General features: G+C 41.6%; 1 protein-coding gene and 1 long non-coding RNA gene across 2 annotated transcripts; one reads left to right on the forward strand and one right to left on the reverse strand.

The window, feature by feature from the left end:
• Nucleotides 1–9,368: 9,368 nt before the first annotated feature.
• On the reverse strand, nt 9,369–21,536 carry LOC117506126. Its single transcript, XR_004559386.1, has 3 exons — nt 21,354–21,536; nt 9,587–9,590; nt 9,369–9,380 (listed from the first exon to the last, which is right to left on the reverse strand). It is a non-coding gene; the product is annotated as an uncharacterized LOC117506126 (long non-coding RNA).
• On the forward strand, nt 21,078–22,170 carry LOC117506124 (transcription factor HES-5-like). The gene is made up of 2 exons (XM_034165630.1): nt 21,078–21,286; nt 21,381–22,170. Exons 1-2 carry the CDS (start codon nt 21,167–21,169, stop codon nt 21,780–21,782), a joined length of 522 nt encoding a protein of 173 aa, XP_034021521.1. The 5' UTR covers nt 21,078–21,166; the 3' UTR covers nt 21,783–22,170.
• The last annotated feature ends 718 nt before the right edge of the window (nt 22,171–22,888 follow it).

Consider the following 22,888-nt stretch of genomic DNA (forward strand, 5'->3'; position numbering starts at 1 on the left):
GTTGTCTTTTTGGCGGAGGAGGTCTTGGGATTTGAAACATGCATTGTATTTTTTTTAACCTTATACTTTTCTGAAAGAAATCCATCTGAATCACATGATGTAATGACATTGTGGCTTATGGGTAATTAAATTTATTTGTATAGCGCCAAATCGCAACACAGGCATTCTGAAGGTGCTTCACAAGAGCAGAGTTCAACTCCCAACTCACTTGTGTGACCATCCATTCTGGCCACCGCAACAATAAAAACCAACAGAGAGTAATACAAAATGCAAGAGATTTGAATAAATGAACATCAGTGAAGGAAAAATTTGATAAAACAACAATAAAATTTATTGAAGTACAATAAAACAAGAATAAAACAGCAAATCAAAGCCACTAAAATCAGTGTCAATTATCACAAACAAAAACAGATAAGTCTTCAGTCCAGATGTAAATGAGTCTTACCACAACTGGCAAACCATTCCGCTAGTGGTGCAGTTTAGCTAAAATTTCCATAACAATTGTTCATTTTGTGACTAAAGCACCAAATTTAGCACACATACTCTAGATTAACTAATACTTATTTTAGATGTGGAGATATCCTGGAGCTGAACTCTCATGACCACCAGGGGTCAATGAAGAATTACACAGGGGTCAAAATTTTAAAATGTTCCAATCATATTGAAAGGTATATCATATTATTTGTCTGTGCATAACAATTCCAAAAGGGCATAGTTTAGACTATCCTGGACTAAATGTTGTGGAGTTACAGGATAAAAACAGCAAAAACAATGACAAAGGTCAATTTCAGTTTGTACAGGGGTCAGTAAAAAGTGATGTAAATTATTGGTTGAGTTAATATGGTTTTAAAAAGGAATACTTTGCACCATCTGTCATGGTTAGTTATCATATTACAGGGTAACATATGTAACATGTCTTAGAATCCAATGGAGGTCGACCTTGTTTGACCTCTACTTTGGAGACCAAATATTAAAAACAGAAAACAACTATTACATTTATTAATCCTATTAACTCAACCAATAATTTGCATCATTTTATTACCAAAAGTGGTGCAACTTTTGACCGCTGTACTGTTCAAACTGAAATTGACCTTTGTCAAGCTCGCTCATGGTACGGGGCGTCCTAAACAGGAAGTGCCAATTTTCAAATCCACAGTAAAACAGCAAATGTTCAAATGTCAAACACTTCCTGGATTGACAGACGAGATCCCATGGAATCTCGCGGGAACTCAGTGGCAAACTCACAGTCAAACAGGAAGTGCCGAATTCTCAGTCACAGTAGAACAGGAAATGCTCAAATGTCAAACACTTCCTGGTATGGGTGGAGCTAGAGCAAAGGCCGGGGTTTCACTGGACTTTCCTGAAATCTGATTGGACACAGATGATTGACATGTCACGGCACCACACGTCTGGTTGAAAGAGCTGCATTTTCAAATCAGTGTCACATTGACTGCTAGGTTCCTCCTGTCCAGTAGTTTGTGCTGTGTACCACAAAAAGTTCTAATCTACCTTAGAAGAAAAATGTTTGCTCCAGATTTGAACTGAACACGTTTGAACTATGGAATTCGAATCACACCAAACTTATATTGGTGAGTAAACAACCGTATTTTATGTCAGAAATGAGGTCCAGGTTGTTAAAAGCAGCATTTCTCCTTTAATTCGGGTGGCCTTATGTACACATTTTAGACTAAGACAGCAGCTTGATCATGTTGGCTTATTAGTGCAGCAGATAACTGAAACAATCCTTCAAATGGTGATATAAGCATCAAATTCTGCACAAATGCAGCTGGAGCAAAATTAATGGAGCAACTTTAACTTTTGACCCCTGTACAAACTGAAACTGACCTTTGTCACCATTCTTGTTGCTTTTACCTCATAACTCCATAACATTCAGTCACAGATTGTCCAAACTGTACCTTTTTTGGAATCTTTATGATCAGGCAAATAATGTGGTGTAGTTTTCTATATGATTGGAGCATCTTTTCATTTAGACCAGGGGTGGGCAACTTGTTCCAGAAAGGGCCAAGAGGGTGCAGGTTTTCTTTGCAGCCACTGATTCCACCAGGTGATTTCACTCATTAATATCACTTTGAGCAGATGGAATCAGTTAAGGAGTGAAATCACATGGTAGAGTCAGTGGTTGCAAAGAAAACCTGCACCCTCTTGGCCCTTTCTGGAACAAATTGCCCACCCCTGATTTTGACCCCTGTGTAATTCCTCATTTGACCCCTACCTGGCTACCTATTGAAAATTCAAGTGGCCAATCATTCATTCATTCATCTTCTACCGCTTAGTCCAATTAAGGGTCGCGGGGGGCTGGAGCCTATCCCAGCAGTCATAGAGCACGGGTTGGGGTACACCCAGGACAGGACGCTAGTGATCAATCAGTTTTATTTATATATTTTTTTGAAAGAGTTCATGTCTATGGATTATTTGTGCCAGATTTGATGTTTGTATCACCATTTGCAGGATTCCACTCTAAATATTCTCTTATCTGCTGCACTATATTGTATATGAGATGTAAGATGCTGCTTCTCACTGTTTCTCAGTTGCCCTCAAAAGTATTGGAACACTTGGTATTTCACACATTTTAATTTGTTTATTCTATTTCAAATACATTTTTTCTAAAATTATCTTCCTTACTCCCCCTCTAGCTGCCACCTTATCGTGGTGGGGGAGTTTGCGTACCCGGATGATCCTAGGAGCTATGTTGTCGGGGGCTTTGTACTCCCTGTAGGGTCTCCCAAAGCAAACAGGTCCTAGGTGATGGGTCAGACTAAGGGCAGTTCAGAACCTCCATGACCAGTTAAAGATCAAGGACCGTGACGTCGCCCGGTATGGTGGAGCCGGGGTCCCACCCTGGAGCCAGGCCTGTGGTTGGGGCTCGCGTGCGAGCACCTGGTGGTTGGGCCTTAGCCCATGGGGCCCGGCCGGGCTCAGCCCGAAAGAGTGACGTGGGCCCGCCCTCCTGTGGGTTCACCACCTGCAGAGGGGGCCATGGGGGTCGGGTGCAGAGAGGATTGGGTGGCGGTCGAGGGCGGGTGGCCCGGCGGCCCGGTCCATGCTCACAGCCCCTGGCTGTTGGGACGTGGAATGTCACCTCGCTAGGGGGGAAGGAGCCTGAGCTTGTGCGGGAGGTTGAGAGATACCGGCTAGAGATAGTTGGGCTCACCTCCACGCACAGCTTGGGCTCTGGTACCCAACTCCTGGAGAGGGGCTGGACGCTTCATTTTTCTGGCGTCGCCCACGGGGAGAGGCGGAGAGCTGGGGTCGCATTGCTTATTGCTCCCCAGCTCAGTCGCCAAGTGTTGGAGTTCACTCCGGTGAACGAGAGGGTCGCGTCCCTACGCCTTCGGGTCGGGGACAGGTCTCTCACCGTTGTCTCGGCCTACGGACCGAGCAGCAGTGCAGAGTACCCGACCTTCCTGGAGTCCCTGGGAGGGGTACTAGATAGCGCTCCGACTGGGGACACCATTGTTCTCCTGGGGGATTTCAACACCCACATGGGCGGCGACAGTGAGACCTGGAGGGGGGTGATCGGGAAGCACGGCCTCCCCAATCTGAACCCGAGTGGTGCTCAGTTGTTGGACTTCTGTGCTAGTCACAGTTTGTCCATCACGAACACCATGTTCGAGCACAAGGGTATCCATAAGTGCACGTGGCACCAGGACACCCTGAGCTGGAGGTCGATGATCGACTTTGTAGTCGTATCATCTGACCTTCGGCCACGTGTCTCGGACACTCGAGTGAAGAGAGGGGCAGAGCTGTGGACTGATCACCATCTGGTGGTGAGTTGGATCCGCTGGGAGGGTAGGAAGCCGGTAAGACCTGGCAGGCCCAAACGTATCGTGAGGGTCTGCTGGGAACGACTGGCGGAACCCTCTGTCAGCGAGGTCTTCAACTCCCACCTCCGGGAGAGCTTCTCCCAGATCCCGGGGGAGGTTGGAGACATGGAGTCCGAGTGGACCATGTTCTCCACCTCCATTGTCGATGGGGCTGCTTGTAGCTGTGGTCGCAAGGTCTCTGGTGCCTGTCGCGGCGGCAATCCCCGAACCCGGTGGTGGACACCGGAAGTAAGGGATGCCATCAAGCTGAAGAAGGAGTCCTACTTATCTTTGTTGGTAGGTGGGACCCCAGAGGCAGCTGACAGGTACCGGCAGGCCAAGCGTGCCGCAGCCCGTGCAGTCACAGAGGCAAAAACTCGGGTCTGGGAGGAGTTCGGGGAGGCTATGGAGGAAAGATGTGGCTATGTGAGGAAAGATGACTTTAAGCTTGCTCTCAGCTTGTTTTCATCTTGGAATATAATACGTGCCATGGAATTAATATACATGCTGTTGGATTAAACTGCACGGTTTTTGGTACCTTCCAGAAGTAAGTGAGGTCATGCCGGACTTTTCCATTGCAAATGGGGAGGTCCACGGAATGAACTCGGTGGTAAAGACGAGGGAATATATCTAAAAATGATTCTAACATGACAAGTATGATCAAATGAAGTAGTAATGTGTTAAAATTAAGAGTTGATTAGAAGATGTATTTTACGAATAAGTAAAATGAATGATTATATGAGTTGTTTTTCATAAAAAGTGCAGAGTCAGAGAAAAAGAGGAAGTGAAGAAGATGTCGCAAGTGGGGCAAGAAAAACTGATGTGAAACAATTGACCAAATGATTAAGATGTTAGAGATGGGGTGAGGAGCTCGGTCATTCGGGAGGAGCTCGGAGTCGAGCTGCTGCTCCTCCACGTTGAAAGGAGTCAGTTGAGGTGGCTCGGGCATCTTTTCCGGATGCCCCCTGGACGCCTCGCTGGAGAGGTGTTCCGGGCACGACCCACTGGGAGGAGGCCCCGGGGAAGACCCAGGACATGCTGGAGGGACTACATCTCTCGGCTGGCTTGGGAACGCCTTGGGGTTCCCCCGGAGGAGCTGGAGGAGGTGTGTGTGGATCGGGAGGTCTGGGCGGCTTTGCTTGAGCTGCTGCCCCCACAACCCGACTCCGGATAAAGCAGAAGAAAATGGATGGATGGATTATCTTCCTTAACTCAAACTGAAAGCAAATCTCTACAATTTGATATAAATTAATTAAAAATCTAAAATCCAGCTTCCCGATGAAGTGGTGTAGAGGAGGATTTTCTTAAAAAGAAGACCTGAAAGTTCAGCTACAATTTGACAGAAAGTACATTTCAGATGAAAACCTAGATTTGATGTTTTGGTGAAAGAAACTTTTGTATTTCTTCATAATTGATGTAAATAATGTCCAAGACATATTCAGTGGCTTGGAAATGTTCATGTTTCCATCCTCTGACTTGTCTAAAGAAAACTGGCAATAAAAGTGATTATTATTTACAGGTTGTATCCATTTTTAGAGATTTGCTTTCAGTTTGAGGAAGATAATGTTGTGGCTGGGGTGTCTGGCGTGCCTGGCTGGCTTTTGTTTGTCTTCTGTTTCTGTCTTTTGTTTTTCCTTCCAGGTGGCACGCGTTTAGGACTGAGTGGCTGTGTGGCTGAGTTATCAGGACCTCACCCTGATCACCTGAGGCTGATCATGTGCAGCTCGTCAGGACTCTCAGCTGTGGTGCATCTACACGGATTGGAGCATGGTGGCATTTAAGTCTGGAGTACACAGTGTGTATTTGCCAGAGACTCGACCTTGTGACCAGACGGGTGAGATCGTCGTCTTGAGAGCCATCTCATCATTATGGATGCAGAGAACGTCCAGGTTTGATGCCATGGTCTGTGAAAGAGGAGGGGGTGAGGTCTCACGCTCGTCAGCACACTTCCTGAGGTATGTTAGGTTTTGTGAATAACATTAGTACAGTCAGTAAATGTGGTGTCCCTCACACCTTATTATATTGAGCTGTTATGTTAGTCGTTTAATCAGCTTCCACTGCAGTTGAGTAGGTGAACAGGGTGTTCCACGCCTGCAGGGTGGGAAGCTGATTAGTAATTAAGCCAGGAAGTGTTTGCTGTTTATGTACACCTTTGAGTGGTCTCTCTGTGTGTGGAGTGTGGACTCACATGATGGTTCTTCTTTCACAGACTCGGTTTGTCGCGGCCACCTGGGGGGTGTCGGCGGGGTCCTTGGGTCCGAACTGTTTCTGGCTCCGGACCGTTAGTGCTGCTGGGAGCACACCGTCATCTCCACCTCGCAGACCGCGCACTCATTTGTTGTATTTAGCACGTCACTGTTATGTCATTAAATTTTGTTATCCTTTGTGCCGTGCTCTGCTTATTTCATACTGGGTCCTTCAAACGCTGGTCAGTTCTCCGTCCTGCATCCGACACATAACAGATAATTTTAGAAATTTTTTTTTTTGTATTTCTAGTATTTAAAATGGCATAAACAAATTAAAATGTGTGAAATTCCAAGTGTTCCAATACTTTTGGAGGGCACAGTATCCTAAACCTTATGACGAGTGCAAAATGAGTGTGGTATTATTACTGTTTGGTTTAAGAATGTTTAATTTTCACTGTTGCTGCACTTTGTGTCAAATCATAGTCATATCATACTGATATGAAAATTCAGTAAGGTATATCTTTTATTATACATTTGAAATCTAAAGTGGAACTCTACTAGTGTTTACTAAGGTACACCTAAATATCTTTAAAAAAAAAGAGAGAGAGAGTAGAGCAGAGGTGGCCATGTTCGGTCCTCGAGAGCCACCTTCCTGACACTCTTAGTTGTCTCCCTGCTCCAACACACCTGAATCCAATGAAAAACTCATTAGCAGACTTTTAATAAGCCTTTCATTGGAATCAGGTGTGTTGGGGCAGGGAGACAACTAAGAGTGTCAGGAAGGTAGCTCTCGAGGACCGAACGTGGCCACCCCTGTACAGCCACTACCATCCTTGGTCTTGAGAACCAGGGATGGTTGGTTGAAAAGCTTTTTTTATCCCATGGGAACTTTCCCTACCCACCTAAGTGGCTCAAGAATATGGACAGCATGTATATAAGCAACATTTACATGACAATTTATATGACAATATTGAGATACGATAATTTGTCCATATTGTACAGCCCTACTGTCAACTCGCTGAAAACTTTGAATATTAATTTTCATCTACGATAAAAAAAAAATGCTTAAAGTGGCAGGGGGTTAAGAGGGCTGTAATTGGGGGGTCAGCTGAAAAGCAAAAAAAAAAAAAAATGCTTAAAAAGGTGGGGAGTATAGGGGGCAGAGCTCCCCCCCAAAAGCTGAAAGTTTCAGTCATGCTACAGCTCCCAAGAACCATTTTACTGAAAAAAGTCTGAAGGACCTAAAGGACATGGTTAGATGGCGAGGAGCTTTTCCAGGCATGTGACAGGCAAATAAAGAAAAATGCACAGCACCCCCCCCACCCCCAGCAGCTGAAAGGTTTTTGCCATGCTAATGCTCCTTTGAAGTATTTACTCAAAATAAATTCTGAAGGACCTAGATGACATGGTGAGATGCTGATGAGCTTCGCTCATTCATGTCCGCGACATATGCATATTATGATATAACTTTTAATATGATTGGAACATTTTTAAATTTTGACCCCGGTGTAATTCTTCATTGACCCCTGTAGGTCATGAGAGGGCAGCTCCAGGATACCTCCACATCTGAAAATAAGTATTAGTTGATTTAGAACATGTGTGCCAAATTTCATGCTTTAGTCAGAAAATGCACAATCATTTTACCTATCTGCTGCACTACACCTAAAAAGTGCCTGATAAAAAAGGCCCTGTGACCAGCTGACTTCTTCTTTACCCACACAACACACAGCTAACCTAGATCCTGAGAACAGCCAGCATGACCAGGTACATATGGTGTAGTAAATCAGCCAGTTTCTGTGTATCAATATTTTTGACAATTGACACAGACAGAAAGTGTGACTGGGAATCAAACCCAGGTCCACATATTGTCAGCTCAACTCTACCCCACTGAGCTGCCCATATGATGTCATACATTTGTTTCAAAATATAAAAATAGTTCTTCTTCCATCTAAGAATTGTTAATTATGGAATTAAACTCAAGGACATACTCTTTAGTGTCTTGGTTTTCATTCCAGCCTGAAGAGGGCACCACTGAGGTTGTGGCAAGCTGAAGTGAGCTGATTCTCAGAGACAAAAGTGTGTGGAACAGGCCTATGAAGTGTGTGGGTGTGCGTGTGATGACGGGTTCCCACAGTTGTAAACCAATGGAGAGTGACTCCCATAATGACCCAGAATCCTTTGTGCTAAATTGACTGTCTATTGTCATGTGGACAATGACCAGACCTCAAGGGAACAGGTGGAGTGTGAAGTGAGAAAAGAGCCGACTGACGTTCTTAAATCAGGTTTTCGTGCTCGGGTTGAGCCACACTGGCGGGAAAAGTTGATGATATTAATTAAAATGCCCCTAAGTACTTGGAGGACATCAAGGCTTTTAAGTCTTCCTGAACTGTCTGATTTGATCTGCAATACTGTAGAGTGTCAAAGTGTCCTTGAACAAGAAATTGAACCCCTGCAATATTCAGCCTTGGGGCACATTTTGCCTTTTAACCCCCAACAAAATGTTGTTAATGATACATAAAATAATGATTATTCTTATAGTTGTTGGTTTATTGTCAGGATTAGTCAAGAATTTATGGCCAGGTTTTGGTTGGAGCATCACTCCAATACATCAGCTACACATGAACACAAGACATCAATGTACGGAAAGAACAGTTGTTGATCATTAACGCCAGTAAGAGTGTGTTATTTCCGTGTGGTGTCTCTGGTGATTTGTTGCCTCTCTGTGGACTCTGCGTGACTAATTTTCCGTTGAATGGGACACACGTCCATTGTTGCGCCACTCGAAGTGTGGTGTGGGAAAGTTGGGGCGACACGCCCAAAGGGATTACATCCTTTGATGGCAGGAGGACCAGCTGGAGCCCGTAAAATGCGGGAAACCTCTGTCAGTGTTCCTTACGGGGAGAACTGGCATTGTGCTGTGGGTTTGATGTTTTCAACACCTACCTGAACAGGCATAGTTTCCACCTCCTACCAACAGAGGATGGTGGACATTATACGACCACCCTGTCTTTGTGTTTCTTTGCAGATGCTGTAAATCAACAAGTGATGGAGGGATTTGGATGATGTTTTGTAGAAAGATGGTTTGTGAGCTCAAAAAGAGTATTTTTTAAAACATTGGGAAACCACTTGAATTGGGAAACCCCGGTTTCTGCCCACAGTCAAAATCATGCTTATTTAGGGTCTGCTCCTTTCTCTGCTCCTGACCAAAGCAGGGTCTCTACATCTGGAGACCTCAACTGTGAAATTCCATCTGTGGCTGTCCACTCCTCCTAGTGGCTGCATTGTGTCTAAATCTAATTAGGATGGATTAAATGCAGAGGACAAATTTTGTTGTATGTATGTACTATGTCAATAAAGGCCCTTCTTCTTCCTTCCTTCCTTCCTTCCTTCTTCTTCGTAAAGGTCTTTAAAGTTTTATGCCAGATGTCCGTATGGAGATGGGACCATTGGTTTGAACTTGTTTTGGAGAGACAAGAGCACACTCTAAAAAAGGAACTGCTGTCTCAATGAGAAAATAACAATTTGCATGTTTTTTAAAAGTTATTTCAACTTTTAACTGAGGCAATGCCACAACACTTCTCTAGTTAAGTTGAAATATCATTAGTTAAGTTAAAAAAAATCTATGCAAATTGTTACATCACTTCATCCCGTTGAGACAGCAGTGCATTTTTTAGAGTGCACCACTGTACCACCATGCCCCTTAATGAGGTCACAAAGGCCTAATGGGCATAAAACTTATAATACTCTCTATGCTCCTCTGATGGTTAGTGGAGGAAAGAACAGTTGAGCCCCTTCTGAGTGCACATCCAGTTTACACAAGTAAGTCCCATACAAGAAATTTACTATTGTTGTCCCTGGATTACAAGCAGGTCAAGTCTGGAAGCTTAAGCAAACCATAGGTCCATTCCAACCTCTCAAAAGTAGCTATCTATGTGCTGCAGCCAGATGAAGAGTGTGTGATCCATTGACCTTTTCCAGTTGTAGGGGTGTACCTGCCCCCTGGATCATGAGCAGGAAAATGCATCACATATGTAGCTGTAATGTTGTAGTTAATCTTTCCTCACCATGCAAGCAGTACAAAGTCATTACAAAGGTACCCAAGAGTTCTCCAGAGAGATCTCGTACCAATGACGTGTTGTCATCCACTTACATCACTGGTTGACATCCAAATCTTGCAACCATACAGTGAGACTGAAAGCACATGGACTCCTGCAAAGGTATTGGAATTGCCAAACACCTCTGTCTCTGGGCATTGATCTCATGACTCTATAAGGTCTTCAAAGACATCTTCCCCAGAGTTATGAATGTCACTGCTGAGAAAAGTCTCTCAACAAGTTCAAAACACAGTGCATACAGATACACTTTTAATGGCTGAGCCCAGGAAGTTATTGAAAGGCTGGATCTCATAGTAGTGTATTATAATAGAAGAAGCATAATGTACAGGCAGCGCCTGCCAGCATGCAAAAGTAATTTAACATCTTGGTTAAGATATTTTCATGTTATTAGAGTGTTTTAGTTCAACTAAGTCCAGTTTATCAGAGTTTAGGTTCTCTGGTCTCAACCCCAACACTTAACCACTGTACCATCACCTCCATATGGTTGCTTGATCTATTAAAAGTTTGAAAAGCTGCTAAAATGTAATATTTGTCAATTATGAATAATTGAAATATGGGACAAGTTCTTTTCCTGTACTTTGGGGGGGATAATATCCTCTCTAATTTGATTTAATTGAAAATCTGGTTATATGTAATCATTTTTATGCAATCATTTTGTGATATATGATCATCAGCAACTTTTTAAAAAGCTGGAACTGTGTGGACAAAATGTAGACGTGTTTATCATTTAGGCTGCAAATGCAGTGCTGCACAAATGTTTAAGTCCCATTTAATGTGCCTAAAAGTTTTTTTTTCATTGAAAAGCTGCCAAAAATGTAATATTTATCAAGAAATACTTAACTGTGGCCATATTTCTGTTTTAATCATGCATCATGTCCTTTTATTAATTATATTTCCTAATGCAATTCATAAGAAAATCTGGTTGAGAAATTGAGTGATTATCAGCAACAACAATGCAGCAATGTTTTTTTTATTTATTTATTTATTTATTTATTTTCTCTCTCTCTCTCCTCATTGACTTTATCTGTATTGTGATGATTATATAGTTATTGCTCATTTGGTATAAATTTGTATTTTCTGCCACAGTGTACTTTTGTCGCTAATAATTTTGTTTGATTTGACTATGACAAAACAGTTTTAAAGTCAAAATCATCTTTGCTGCTATTTTTTTTTCTTTGCTATTTCAACTGTTTTCATTAGGAATTAAAGTGAACACGATCCATCTCTGAGGTCAGGCACAAAACACAAAGCATTGCTCTCGCTGTCATCATGAACCACGCTTTGACTGTGGGCGTAGGAAGGCAAATCCTGGTCCACAAAGCTGGGGGGGCAGGTGCATCCTTGTGACTTCAGCACAAAAGCTGGGAACAGCCTGACCTCTGTGGAGATGACCCGGAGCTCCTCCTGGACCTTAGCGTGGGTCCAAAGTATTCCAGGAGCATGTGATGGGACTTAATGTGGGCTTCTCAAAAAAAAAAAAAAAAAAAAGACTGGTGGCGGGAAACTCCCAAAAGCTTCTGTCCTGACATTGTTCATGTTTTCAAATATAGTTTAAAAATAGTTTAAATCAGAATGATCACTGAAATTACATTTGCTCAAATTAGCAATAACTAATAAAATGTGGAATACAACCCAAATCAGAAAAACTTAAGACTGAATATACATCCATTCCCGCATTTCAGACCTGCAACACATTCCCCAAAAACATTGGGATGGGACACTTTAGGGATAGTAATGAGGTATAAATAAATAAATGATGTTGTTATTTCAAAGAGGTGATTTTCATCGTGATTTGGTACAAAAGCAGAATCCACAAAAGAGTTTTTGAAGAGCAAAAATGGTGACATGTACTCCAATTTGTCAGCAAATGCAGGAGAAAATTCTTGAAATATTTAAAAACAATGTTCCTCAAAGAAACATTTGAAGGGAATTTACATATTCTACATTTTACAGTGCACAATATCATTAAACGATTCAAGGATTCTGGAGGAATTTCAGTGCGTAAAGGGCAAGAGCACCAGGGCCTGTCGTGGTATGAGGTTGTGTCAGTGCCCTTGACAAAGGTAATTTACAGGTCCATCTAAAAAAAAAAAAAAAAAAATATTGTGGAAAAAGTTCAATATTTTTTGTCTCAGAAAGTGAAAATTCTATTATTCTACGCTCATATACGTAAATGAAAATGTTGCAAGCAGTTTTCATTTTAAGTTTGATAATTATGGCCTACAGCAAAATAGTACAGAAGATATGTACCTCAAAATATTAAAATCTTTCACATACTCTAAAAAAAATTAACCACTGTCTTAATGAGAAAAAGTGATGTAACAATTTTCATAGATTTTTTTTTATTTCAACTTAACTAAAGTTATTTCAACATAACTAGAGACGTCTTGTGGTATTAACTCTGTTGAAAGTTGAAATAACTTTAAAAATCTATGCAAATTGTTACATCATTTTTTTCAGATAGCAGTTCCTTTTTTAAGGTGTGAAATGAATCCAAAAAAGATTTGTGCAATCAGTACTCGGTTGGAGCGCCTTTTTCATGAATTACTGCATCAGTGCAGCGTGGCAGGCGATGTGCTACTGCTGAGGTGTTGAAGAAGTCCAGGTTGCTTTCATAGAGGCCATCTGTGTTTTGGGGTCTGGTGTCTCTCATCTTCTTGACAGTACCCCGCAGCGAATCTGAGGTATTGTCTACAGGGGCCATACAGACAATAAGGCCCCTATACAATAGGGACAACAGGACATTACTGTACTTGATTGGCTCTGTTATAGGGCCAATCAAGTACAGTAATGCCCTGGTCATCAAACCAGTTGCTAGTAGTTTTGGCAGTGTGGGCAGGTGCCAAGACCTGCTGGAAAAGGAAATCAGCATCTCCATAGCGCCTGCCAGCAGATGGAAGCATGAAGTGTCCTAAAATCTCTTCAGCTGCCTCAGAGTTAAAGTGCCCTGACACTTGCACGACTTTGATCCACACACTTGCATGCATTTCATATGTATATTGTAATAATGGCTTGGGTAAAACAGTTGCATGTTCATTCCTTGTTGAGATGAGCTGTAAAAGTATGCTTATGATAGATTTAACATCCCGTTATAATCGTTCAGATGAGCTGCGCTGTGATGCGGTGCGCTGGCGCAATCACTCGCACTCACACGCAGTGTTTTTTAATTCTTTGTGCAATGTTCATGTGACGTTCACATAATTAATGCGTGATGGAGATTTTGAACATTTCAGCATTTTCTTTACACAATTGCACAAAGCCGCGCACAGTTTACAACGGTTTACAATGAGTGTGAGACACGTTTACTCTCCTGCACGACAGAGTGCGTGCAAGTGCGCGGATCAAAGTGGTGTAAGTGTCAGGGCACCTTTACTCAGGTTTACCACATTAGGTACCCATATGGAAATCTGGTACTAATTTGATCTGGAAATGCCCTTCCTGATGCAACTTAGGTTCCTCATGGAGAAACATGTGCAGCTCCTGGTTTCCTAAGTGGTCACCCAGTCATACCCAAATCAGGATCTGGTCCACTTAACCGCTGATTTCTGATAGGATCAAGTGTACACAGGCAGCATGACTGCACGGATACCCTACGGTTGTCTCGCGAATGAAAAAAGTACCATTTACAATTACCCCAAATTACAAATAACTGAAGTGCAGCTGGTCTGCTCTGTGTCAGCCGGATCCCGTCAGATCTCAGAAGCTAAGCAGTGCAGGATCTGGTTAGTACTTGGATGGGAGACCTCTTTGGAAAACCAGCAGCTGTTTGCGTTTCTGAAACTGGAGTTGCATCAGGAAGGGCATCCGGTGTAAAACCTGTGCCAAATACTGATGCAGATCTGGATGTATCCGCCGTGGCGACCCCGAACAATACTGGAGCAGCCGAATGAACAACAACAACAAATAACTGAAGTGAATGTTAATCACAGGATGATAAAAAGTAAGAAATCCACAAATTATTTATTTTTAATTCAAGCTCATATTAATATTTGCAGTGCAAAGTAGGCCACAGTCATATACATTTGTGTGTGTGGGTGGTGGTGGTGGGGGTGGGGTGTTGGTGAGGTACATGCATGTACTTTAAAGTGTGTCCATCACGAATCCTTGGGCATATTTTCGACTACCTGCACCCTCCTAAGGTGTGATGCAAATGCCCGTGTGAAGCCCGCGTCCTCTGGTAGCTGTCCAGATGGCCTATTGAGGACGAGGCATAATGAGGGGTTGGAGGATCAGTGGCGGCCGCCGCAGGGTGGGGCGCTGTCCTGAATGGAAGCTCAAGTGTGGGAAAGAGGAGCAGGTCGCAGCTCTCACACATTCCTCAGCAGAGAAAGGTCCTTTGGCTGCACACAGACACTGGTGCATCTGGGCCCACAGCCATGGAGACTTGTTGTTTCGCATGTGCACGTGGGAATGTGTGATGTGGGCAACCCACTATGAGACTTTTCTTTTTTTTTTGTCCACAATGGAATGTGTTTCGAGGCCAAATGATGTGTTTTCTTCTGCATAGTGTGTCATGACTCAATTCAAAGAAATGCGTCCTGAAGAAAGGAGAAGAAAAGGTGGAGATTTCCCTCCAAGTGGTGCCTTCACCATCTGCCTCCTGATGCATGCACTTTCACAGCTATTAATATCCATTAAGGACATCCATATTGCTCAGTAATTTCCTCATTTGGAAATGACTGCATTTTTTCAGGGTAATCATCTAATGGAGCATTTTTCGTTCTATTACTGAATGCTGCTCATGACTGAATGTGAAATATTCACACTTTCCTTTTAGGCGTGTAGATCTTCCCCTTATAAAAAGATATGATACATATGGAGATGCATGGAGTACGATACCTTTAAAGAACGATACTTTTGATTTCAGTGAGATGCATTCCAATATAATAATAATATAATATGGGAAGGAGAGGAACAGTAGTAGCCAGTAAATCGGTATTGATCAGTATATCTGGTATTTAAATTTGAGTATTGCAAACTGTTTTTACTTTCGATGCTCTGTGTGCTTCTTACCCTGTGTGCTGCTATACGATGCTGCTGGAGCCTCCATTTCCCTGAGGGAGTCTTCCCAAGGGATCAGTAAAGTTCTTTCTAATCTAATCTACATTCAGTTTCCAGGATAAATTAGAATAAGACAAAAGTGGCATTAACTGCACAGGTACAAAAAAATATTTCATGAAAAATCAGGGACTTTCTTCGTTGTTTTTTTTTTTTTTACTACTGTAATGCAGCACATTGGCACTGCCTCTGGTCACCTTTTGTTCATCACCGGGAGCAGTACCGCATAGAGTCATAGAAAGCATAGCATAGAAGAACCCCAGAAGAAGAAGAAAGCTATTGCTAGGCTAGCACTAGCGGCCAACCGTCCACTCTAATTGGACAATAAACAGGGTGCGTGCACATGCTTCTGTCGTATCAGTGAAACCTCAGTGAAACCTCAGATAAATCACTTCAGTGTAAGTGATTGCACAGCCACATCATGGAGACTGACAGTGGCTTATAGCATGGAGATCGTGTCTATAAGTCTTCTATTGTAAGCAGCCTGGTAGCTCCTGGTAGATCCCGATAGCACACAGCCTAATTATTCTTTACTAAATAAGATTTAATTGCTGTAAACAGAAACTTGAGAAGATTTCAATCTGTACTCCATACCCGGGTGCTATCCAGGTGCAGGTTCTGTCCACAGCAGTAAAGGCCTACGCTGTGATATATCAGCCGTTACATCCTGATTTCCAGTGTGCTCTGTCGTAAACATCAGTCCTATCCAACTCCAACCCGAAGCATAGGGGAATGATACCCCATGCAGTACAGCAGATAACTTTAAGAATCGTTCAAATCCGGTTACAAGCACCAAAATTTGACTGTGTATACCTTTTGGTACATATTGTAGAAAAATAACTTTAGCCATTTGAATTTTCAATAGGGGGCCAAGTAGGGGTCAATTGAAGAATTGCACAGGGTCAAAATTAAAAAAATCTTCCAATCATATTGAAAGTGATACCACATTATGTATCTGATGACAATGATTCCAAAAAGGTATAGTTTGGACTATCTATGACTGAATGTTCTGGAGTTATGGGGTAAAAACAACAAGAATGGTGACAAAGGTCAGTTTGAGTTTGTACAGGGGTCAAAACTTAAAGTTGCTCCAGTTTTGGTAAAACGTGGTGCAAATTATTGGTTGAACTAACAGGATTAACAAATGGAATAGTTCTGACTGTAAAGGTCAAACAATGTCAACATCCATTGGATTCTATAACATGTGACATATGTTACTCCGTAACATGATAACTAAGCATGACACATGGTGCAAACTTTTCCTTTTTAAAATCCTACTAACTCAACCATCAATTTGCATCATGTTTTACCATAATTGGAGCAACTTTAACTTTTGACCCCTGTACAAACTGAAAGTGACCTTTGTCACCACGCTTGCTGTTTTTACCCCGTAACTCCAGAACATTCAGTCACAGATAGTCCAAACTGTACCTTTTTGGAATCTTTATGATCAGACACATAATGTGGTATAGCTTTCAATATAATTGGAACATTTTTGACCCCTATGCAGTTCTTCAGTTGACCCCTACTTGGCCCCCTGTTGAAAATTCAAATGGCTAATGTTATTTTTCTAAAATATGTACCAAAAGGTATACACAGTCAAACTTTGGTTTTTGGAACCGGATTTGAAGGATTCCTCTGCAAATATTCTGTTATCTGCTGCACTAATGGGAGGAAGAAAGGCAAGCACTGAAATCGAAATACCCTCTGGCTACTCTGTGGGACACAGTGGGTATTGAGGGAAAGTTTGTACCCTATATATCCACTGGTGATGACGCCAAACTGGGAGGCAGCTACAGACAGAGTCGGCAATAATTAATAGTAAGATTTAATTGCTGAAAACAGAAACCTGAGCTAGGTAAGTGTTTACGCTATGGAGAATAGGAGTTGCATCTGGTTGAAAACTTGTGGCAAACCCAAGTGAACCATGTTTGCCACGAGTCGATTTATTTTTCCTGTGCGTTTAACTAGCTGGCTCATAACTTAAAGGTGATTAAAGTGTAAACGGTGGAGTAATGGGTTTGTTGTGTGTCACGGGGCTCTGGCGGCAGGTGTTGGAGGCTATGTTCAGCTGATGGAGGAGCTGAGTATGCACACAGTGAAATGCCCACGCATGAGGAGAGTTGGAGCCCACACGTGTCCTCTGGCTCAGCGGTGCGTCTGATCTGCAGGTTTTAAGACTCTGTGTGTGTGTGTGTGGGCGGGGGGGGGGGGCAGCAGGGGTGCACTCTATTGACTGGAGGATGTGTGTGAGTCGGATCCCAACCTCCTTTCCCACACTCTCATTCCCATTTATTACACATTCTCCTGAAGGGGGTGAGCCAAAGAGGAGGAGCCCGGAGGTGTCACACAATAGAAGTGTGCCTTCCCAGGGGCCACTGGATAATTGTGCTTAATTGACAGTTGCATTTGGAAATCATCTTCTCTCCAACTCTCTCTCTCTCTCTCTCTCTCTCTCTCTCTCTCTCTCTCTCTCTCTCTCTCTCTCTCTCTCTCTCTCTCTCTCTCTCGTTTCAATGGTTGTCATTTTTCCTTCTTTCTTTCTTTCTTTCTTTCTTATGTGTAGAGAGAAAAATGTGACTGAATTCATATTTCGAGATGTGTTTTGAGTGTAAAGTGCAGGCACAGATAGTCATGCTATGCAGAAACATGAATTTTTGGAAATAACTGTTACTATTTTACTGGTCATCTAAAATACAGTATGTGACAGCTGAAAGCTTAGCGATTATGATCAAGCAGATTTAGCACTTGTAATATACTAAATTTCAAATGTTATTTTAAACTGTTGTTTCTTGGCTTACTTGGCAATAAATTTGATTCTGATTCTTTAAATTTGTCATTTACATTTTTGCATTAGTTGTTATTAATAATTATTAGTCAATAGTAATACATTTAGTATAATTAAATTAATACATTTATTTATTTGGAAATTAATGTTTTTTAAAAACTATGTACAAAGCTCATTTAAAAAAAAAAACCTATTAATCTACAAAATAGATTCACCTAAAGAGAAAGTAAATATGAATTGAAAGGAACTGAAGTTTTTGTAAAACCTAGGTATAGAACTACAACTAAAGAAAAGTGTATTTCAGTCAGAGGTGTTGGTTTATGGAACAGTCTTGACAATGAAATAAAAAATTCTAAGTCAATATATGTGTATAAAAATAACTTGAAATTGTCTGTGTTGAAAAAATATGAAATTTCAGAGTAGTGCCTTTTAAACTGCTCTGTGTTATGCGTTATGAGTATTGCGTCTTAAAAAAGCCATATATATGGCTGTTAAGGTTTGATGGAACTGTTATATTTTCTTGTGTATGATGGGGGCAGATGTCATAAGTTATTACTTCTTTCTGCTCCTTTTCATTCATGGTAACTTGATAATTGTAATTATTACTCTTGTGTTTTGTTTTTATTTTATGAATGAAATAAATAAAGAAAAGAAAGAAAGAAAGAAATGTAATAATGTAATAATCAAATGTAGCAATTACGTAAATTTATTTAAAAATAGTTTTTTTTGTAATCAATTATAATATATAAATATTGTGGCTAATGAAGACATGATTTTAACTGTGATGCATTTTCAGCCATATTTTTATTACATGACTGTTCCCAAGCAGTGTTCGGCGCATGCCTGAACATGCAGAGCAGCAATATCTTTTAAGGGAGTAAACTTAAATATTTGCAAATAAATTTTGAAATTGCCAAGTGTAAATATATTTGATTCTTTTAAAATGTGTAATTTTACTATTAGATCCAGATCTAATTAGCAGGGGTGGTGGCCAAGTGGTTAATGCACTTGGTTTCAGTGCAGAAGGTTCCCAGTTCAAATCCCACCCCTGCCACATTTCTCCATGTAATGTGGAGTTGCGTCAGGAAGGGCATCTGGCGTAAAACCTGTGATAATTCAACATGCAGATCCATCTTGGATTTTCTGTGGTGACCCAAGTGCAAACAAGGGAGCAGCTGAAGGGACTTACTATCTCGATCTAATTAGATAATTTAAGTAAAGTACTTTTTCTTGTATTTTGCTTACAGAACATTCAGTTGTACAATAAGATACATTTATTGTACAAAATGCCTATTAGGAATTTTTTTGGAATTATAACCAACAATAAATATCTGTGACTTGCTTATAGTCTTTAAATGCAGGATTACAGTGTAGAGACATGGTTAACAACGTTAACATGTTATACATGTACAACCTGCAGTGAAATGTTTCCCATATCACTCCTACATGGCATTGTGCATCACTTATCTAAGTACAAATTTTAAACTAAAAATATACTACAATAGTGCAAACTGAGCATAATAAATAAGATGTACATATTAAAATAATGTGACATTTTGCTTCACGAAAACCAGACGTGCAATGTATGTAGGTATAAGACATGCAAAGCATGTTAGCTATTATACAAATAATGAATGTTTATGAGTGCAATGGTAAGAATATTTCATGAGATGAAATATTCTTTCCATGACACAAATGAAAAAACATTCATTATTTGTTTTATACGACGCCAAAAATATTTCCTTGCCATTTCATATTTTATTAATTCATAAACAAGAGAAATGGGACTTGTGTAATTTAACCTTTATTGAAGCAGGTTAGTACCACTGAGATCAAGGCCTCTTTTGCAAAGGAGACCTGGACAATTATAAAGTTTCCAATTCACCTAACCTGCATGTCTTTAAATGTGGGAGGAAACCGGAGCACCTGGAAGAAACCCATGCAAACTCTACACAGAAAGGCCACAGGTGGAAATCAAACCCATGATCTTCTTGCTGTGAGGCAACTGTGCTAACCACTATCCACTGTTCTGCCAACATTACATTTTGGTGTGCTCTGCTGTCCTTTGAGGTCAAGATTTTCCAAATAATCCAACACCAACTCTAAACAGCAATCCAATCCAAAATTGTTCTCAATCAACTTGCAAAAACAGCCAGCTACTTAAATCCTGACGAAGTAGTCTGTAGCTAATACCATGCACTGACTTCTTTGTGTACACATTGCCGTCTGCTTTCCTCAGTCCAACAAAAAATTGCAACAAAAATTTGTCGAGCTCTTCATCCGACAGCACTTCTACTTCAGCTACAGACGTCCCAGTGAATATTATAAATGCCTTGAGCCCGTTTACTGCGTACTGATAACAGTAAAAACAAGCTTGTTGAAATTGTCTGTCACTAAAACAAACCCTGCCATGTTTGTTAATAAGCTAAGCGCCATCGCCGGCTCGCCGCTGGTGTGAGCGCACCCAATAGTCACGCCTTGTAATAACACAAAACGTACAGCACCAAAATTGCACAGTAAATATCACCAAAACTGCATGGTAAAGGGAACACAATGGCAAAGGGTATGAATAATCCATGTCACATGACATACAAACCACCAATCAAATGACAAGGATTTATTCAGACATTATATAAAGCAAAATAAGAGTCTATGACCAGTAATCTAAAAATGTAAAATAGGACCATGTACACATGGACCCAAAAATACAGCATGTAAACAACAGATACAACAGAAATGTGAATGAATGAATCACTTTACATAAGGTGCACACTTTTTTACAGTTCATAGTGCTGATGCAGATATAAGCACTTTAAATTCAATATAAAAACAGGGCTTTTGTTTCCTCTGCACCAGACGTGACGTGTCCTCAGGTGGTTGTGACTTCAGTGTGGGTCTTATCTTTATGTCTTTAGTGGCCCTTATCAAGCCTGCCGTCTGAGCCACATGTGCAGCCGTCTGATCCCATCAGACAGCGGGAAGCTTCCCAGGTAATAAAAGCCTAACGACCTGCTTGTGTCAGGTCTGTACCTTTAGATATTTGGAGTAGCATTCCCTCGGCTGAGGCCAGCTAACCATGAGATAATTGATGCCTCTGTGCTATTGTTGTGTCGGCCTCGCCCACCGGCCTCAGAGTGTGGGAAAGCTAATCCTGGCCGGCACTCATGCCTTTGTAATGCTAATGTCCAGCTATAAATGGAGAAGAGGGATCGTCATCGCTCAGCTCTCAGCCAGAAGCTGCACTGCACCAGAATGGCTCCAAGCACCACCAGAGACTCTCCCATCGCAATGCTGTCCAGCAAAGACAGGCACAAAGTGAGTAATGCTGCTCATCCTCTCTGCTCCCTCTTCTCTGCTCCTCTGCTCTGAGTCATGACTTGACTTTTCTCTTTCTTACTTTGTTCTCCAGCTGAGGAAGCCGGTCGTGGAGAAGATGAGGCGAGATCGCATCAACAGCTGCATCGAGCAGCTCAAAGTCCTGCTGGAGAAGGAGTTCCACAAGCAGGATCCCAACGCCAAGCTGGAGAAGGCCGACGTCCTGGAGATGACGGTGGTGTTCCTGAAGCAGCAGCTGCAGCCTCAGGGCTCAGACCACGGTGAGGGCTACTCCCGCTGCTGGAAGGAGACCCTGCACTTTCTGACCGCCAACACCTTGAAGGAGGCGATGCTGCCGCACCTCCGTTACGTCCACTCTGCTCACAGAGCCGACCACGACACCTCCTCCACATGTGCCGTCTCCTCCCAGATTCAAGTCCAGGTTCCAGCGAAGCACCTTTCCAGCCCAACCAAAGCAGTATGGAGGCCGTGGTAGATGATCCACACCATCTTCCTCACACCGGATGGCTGTCGCCCATCGTGAATGTCGTAGGAAATTTGTTTTCCGCTTACATTTTGGTGTTTCAAATGATTTTTTGTTGTTGTCTTCCCTTTGGAAATGTTTGGTGCTGTTTAATCTGTGCTCTGTTGATGCACTCAGATCCTTGTGTTTCCAGCAAGGATTGATTGTTGAGATGATGTCTCTTTACTTTAATGGTTGCTAAGGCAACTGAAAATGAGCCAAACGTCCTCATTTACTTTCTACCATTCTATTTAGATGATGTTTTTATGTGTTAAATACCTTTTGTGAAGGTTTTGTTGGGATTCCAGGTGTCCCAAAGTGGCACTTTTTTTTTTTGTGCACCAACATAATCTAACACTGTGTGTTTACTTCATACGCTATAAAAAGTGATCAAAGTGTAAAAGAAAACACACACACACACACACACACACACACACACACACACACACACACACACACACACACACACACACACACACACACACACACACACACACACACACACACACACACACACACACACACACGTTTTTCCTGTGGAAAAGTAAAGCATTTAAAATTGAGTACATGTATTCTGAAAATATAAGTTTGCTGACTGAGAATAAACTATTTACAAATGAACTATTTGGTGCTTTTGTCTTTTCAGTTTCACCACATTTTCAATCATTTCAAACAGTGATAATTACTCAGGTTATTATTGTTAAACCGTGTGTTTTTATCTTGTTTTTAATCTCACTAGGTTCTAAACATTCATCACAAACCTGTTGTACAACATCACAGGATGGATTGTGGGTCATGATGTGGTGACTTTTCTATGCAGATGATTAATCCCATTATTGGGTGAAAGCAGTTTCTTTCATCAATATAAAATCAGACTATGTGGGATCATACCTTTGTGTGTATGTCATCTTAAATTATTCATCTATAAGTGGAGATTTTATGCACAAATCCCATTTTTAAAGCATTTCCATATTTTGATTATAATGCATAAAACTCATTTAAATTAACAGAAATGCTTCATTTTATGATGACAGGGACAGAATCACAAGATCAGTGTGTCACTTCTGATGCAGTCTAAC

Source organism: Thalassophryne amazonica, unplaced genomic scaffold (assembly GCF_902500255.1).
Source record: "Thalassophryne amazonica unplaced genomic scaffold, fThaAma1.1, whole genome shotgun sequence".
NCBI lineage: Eukaryota > Metazoa > Chordata > Actinopteri > Batrachoidiformes > Batrachoididae > Thalassophryne > Thalassophryne amazonica.

What these genes read in the sequence shown, in the direction of transcription:
- LOC117506124 (XM_034165630.1), top strand. Translation starts at nt 21,167, where the DNA reads ATGGAGAAGAGGGATCGTCATCGCTCAGCTCTCAGCCAGAAGCTGCAC. An exon ending in CCAGCAAAGACAGGCACAAA is followed by an intron (nt 21,287 to 21,380) that starts GTGAGTAATGCT and finishes TTTGTTCTCCAG; the next exon opens with CTGAGGAAGCCGGTCGTGGA.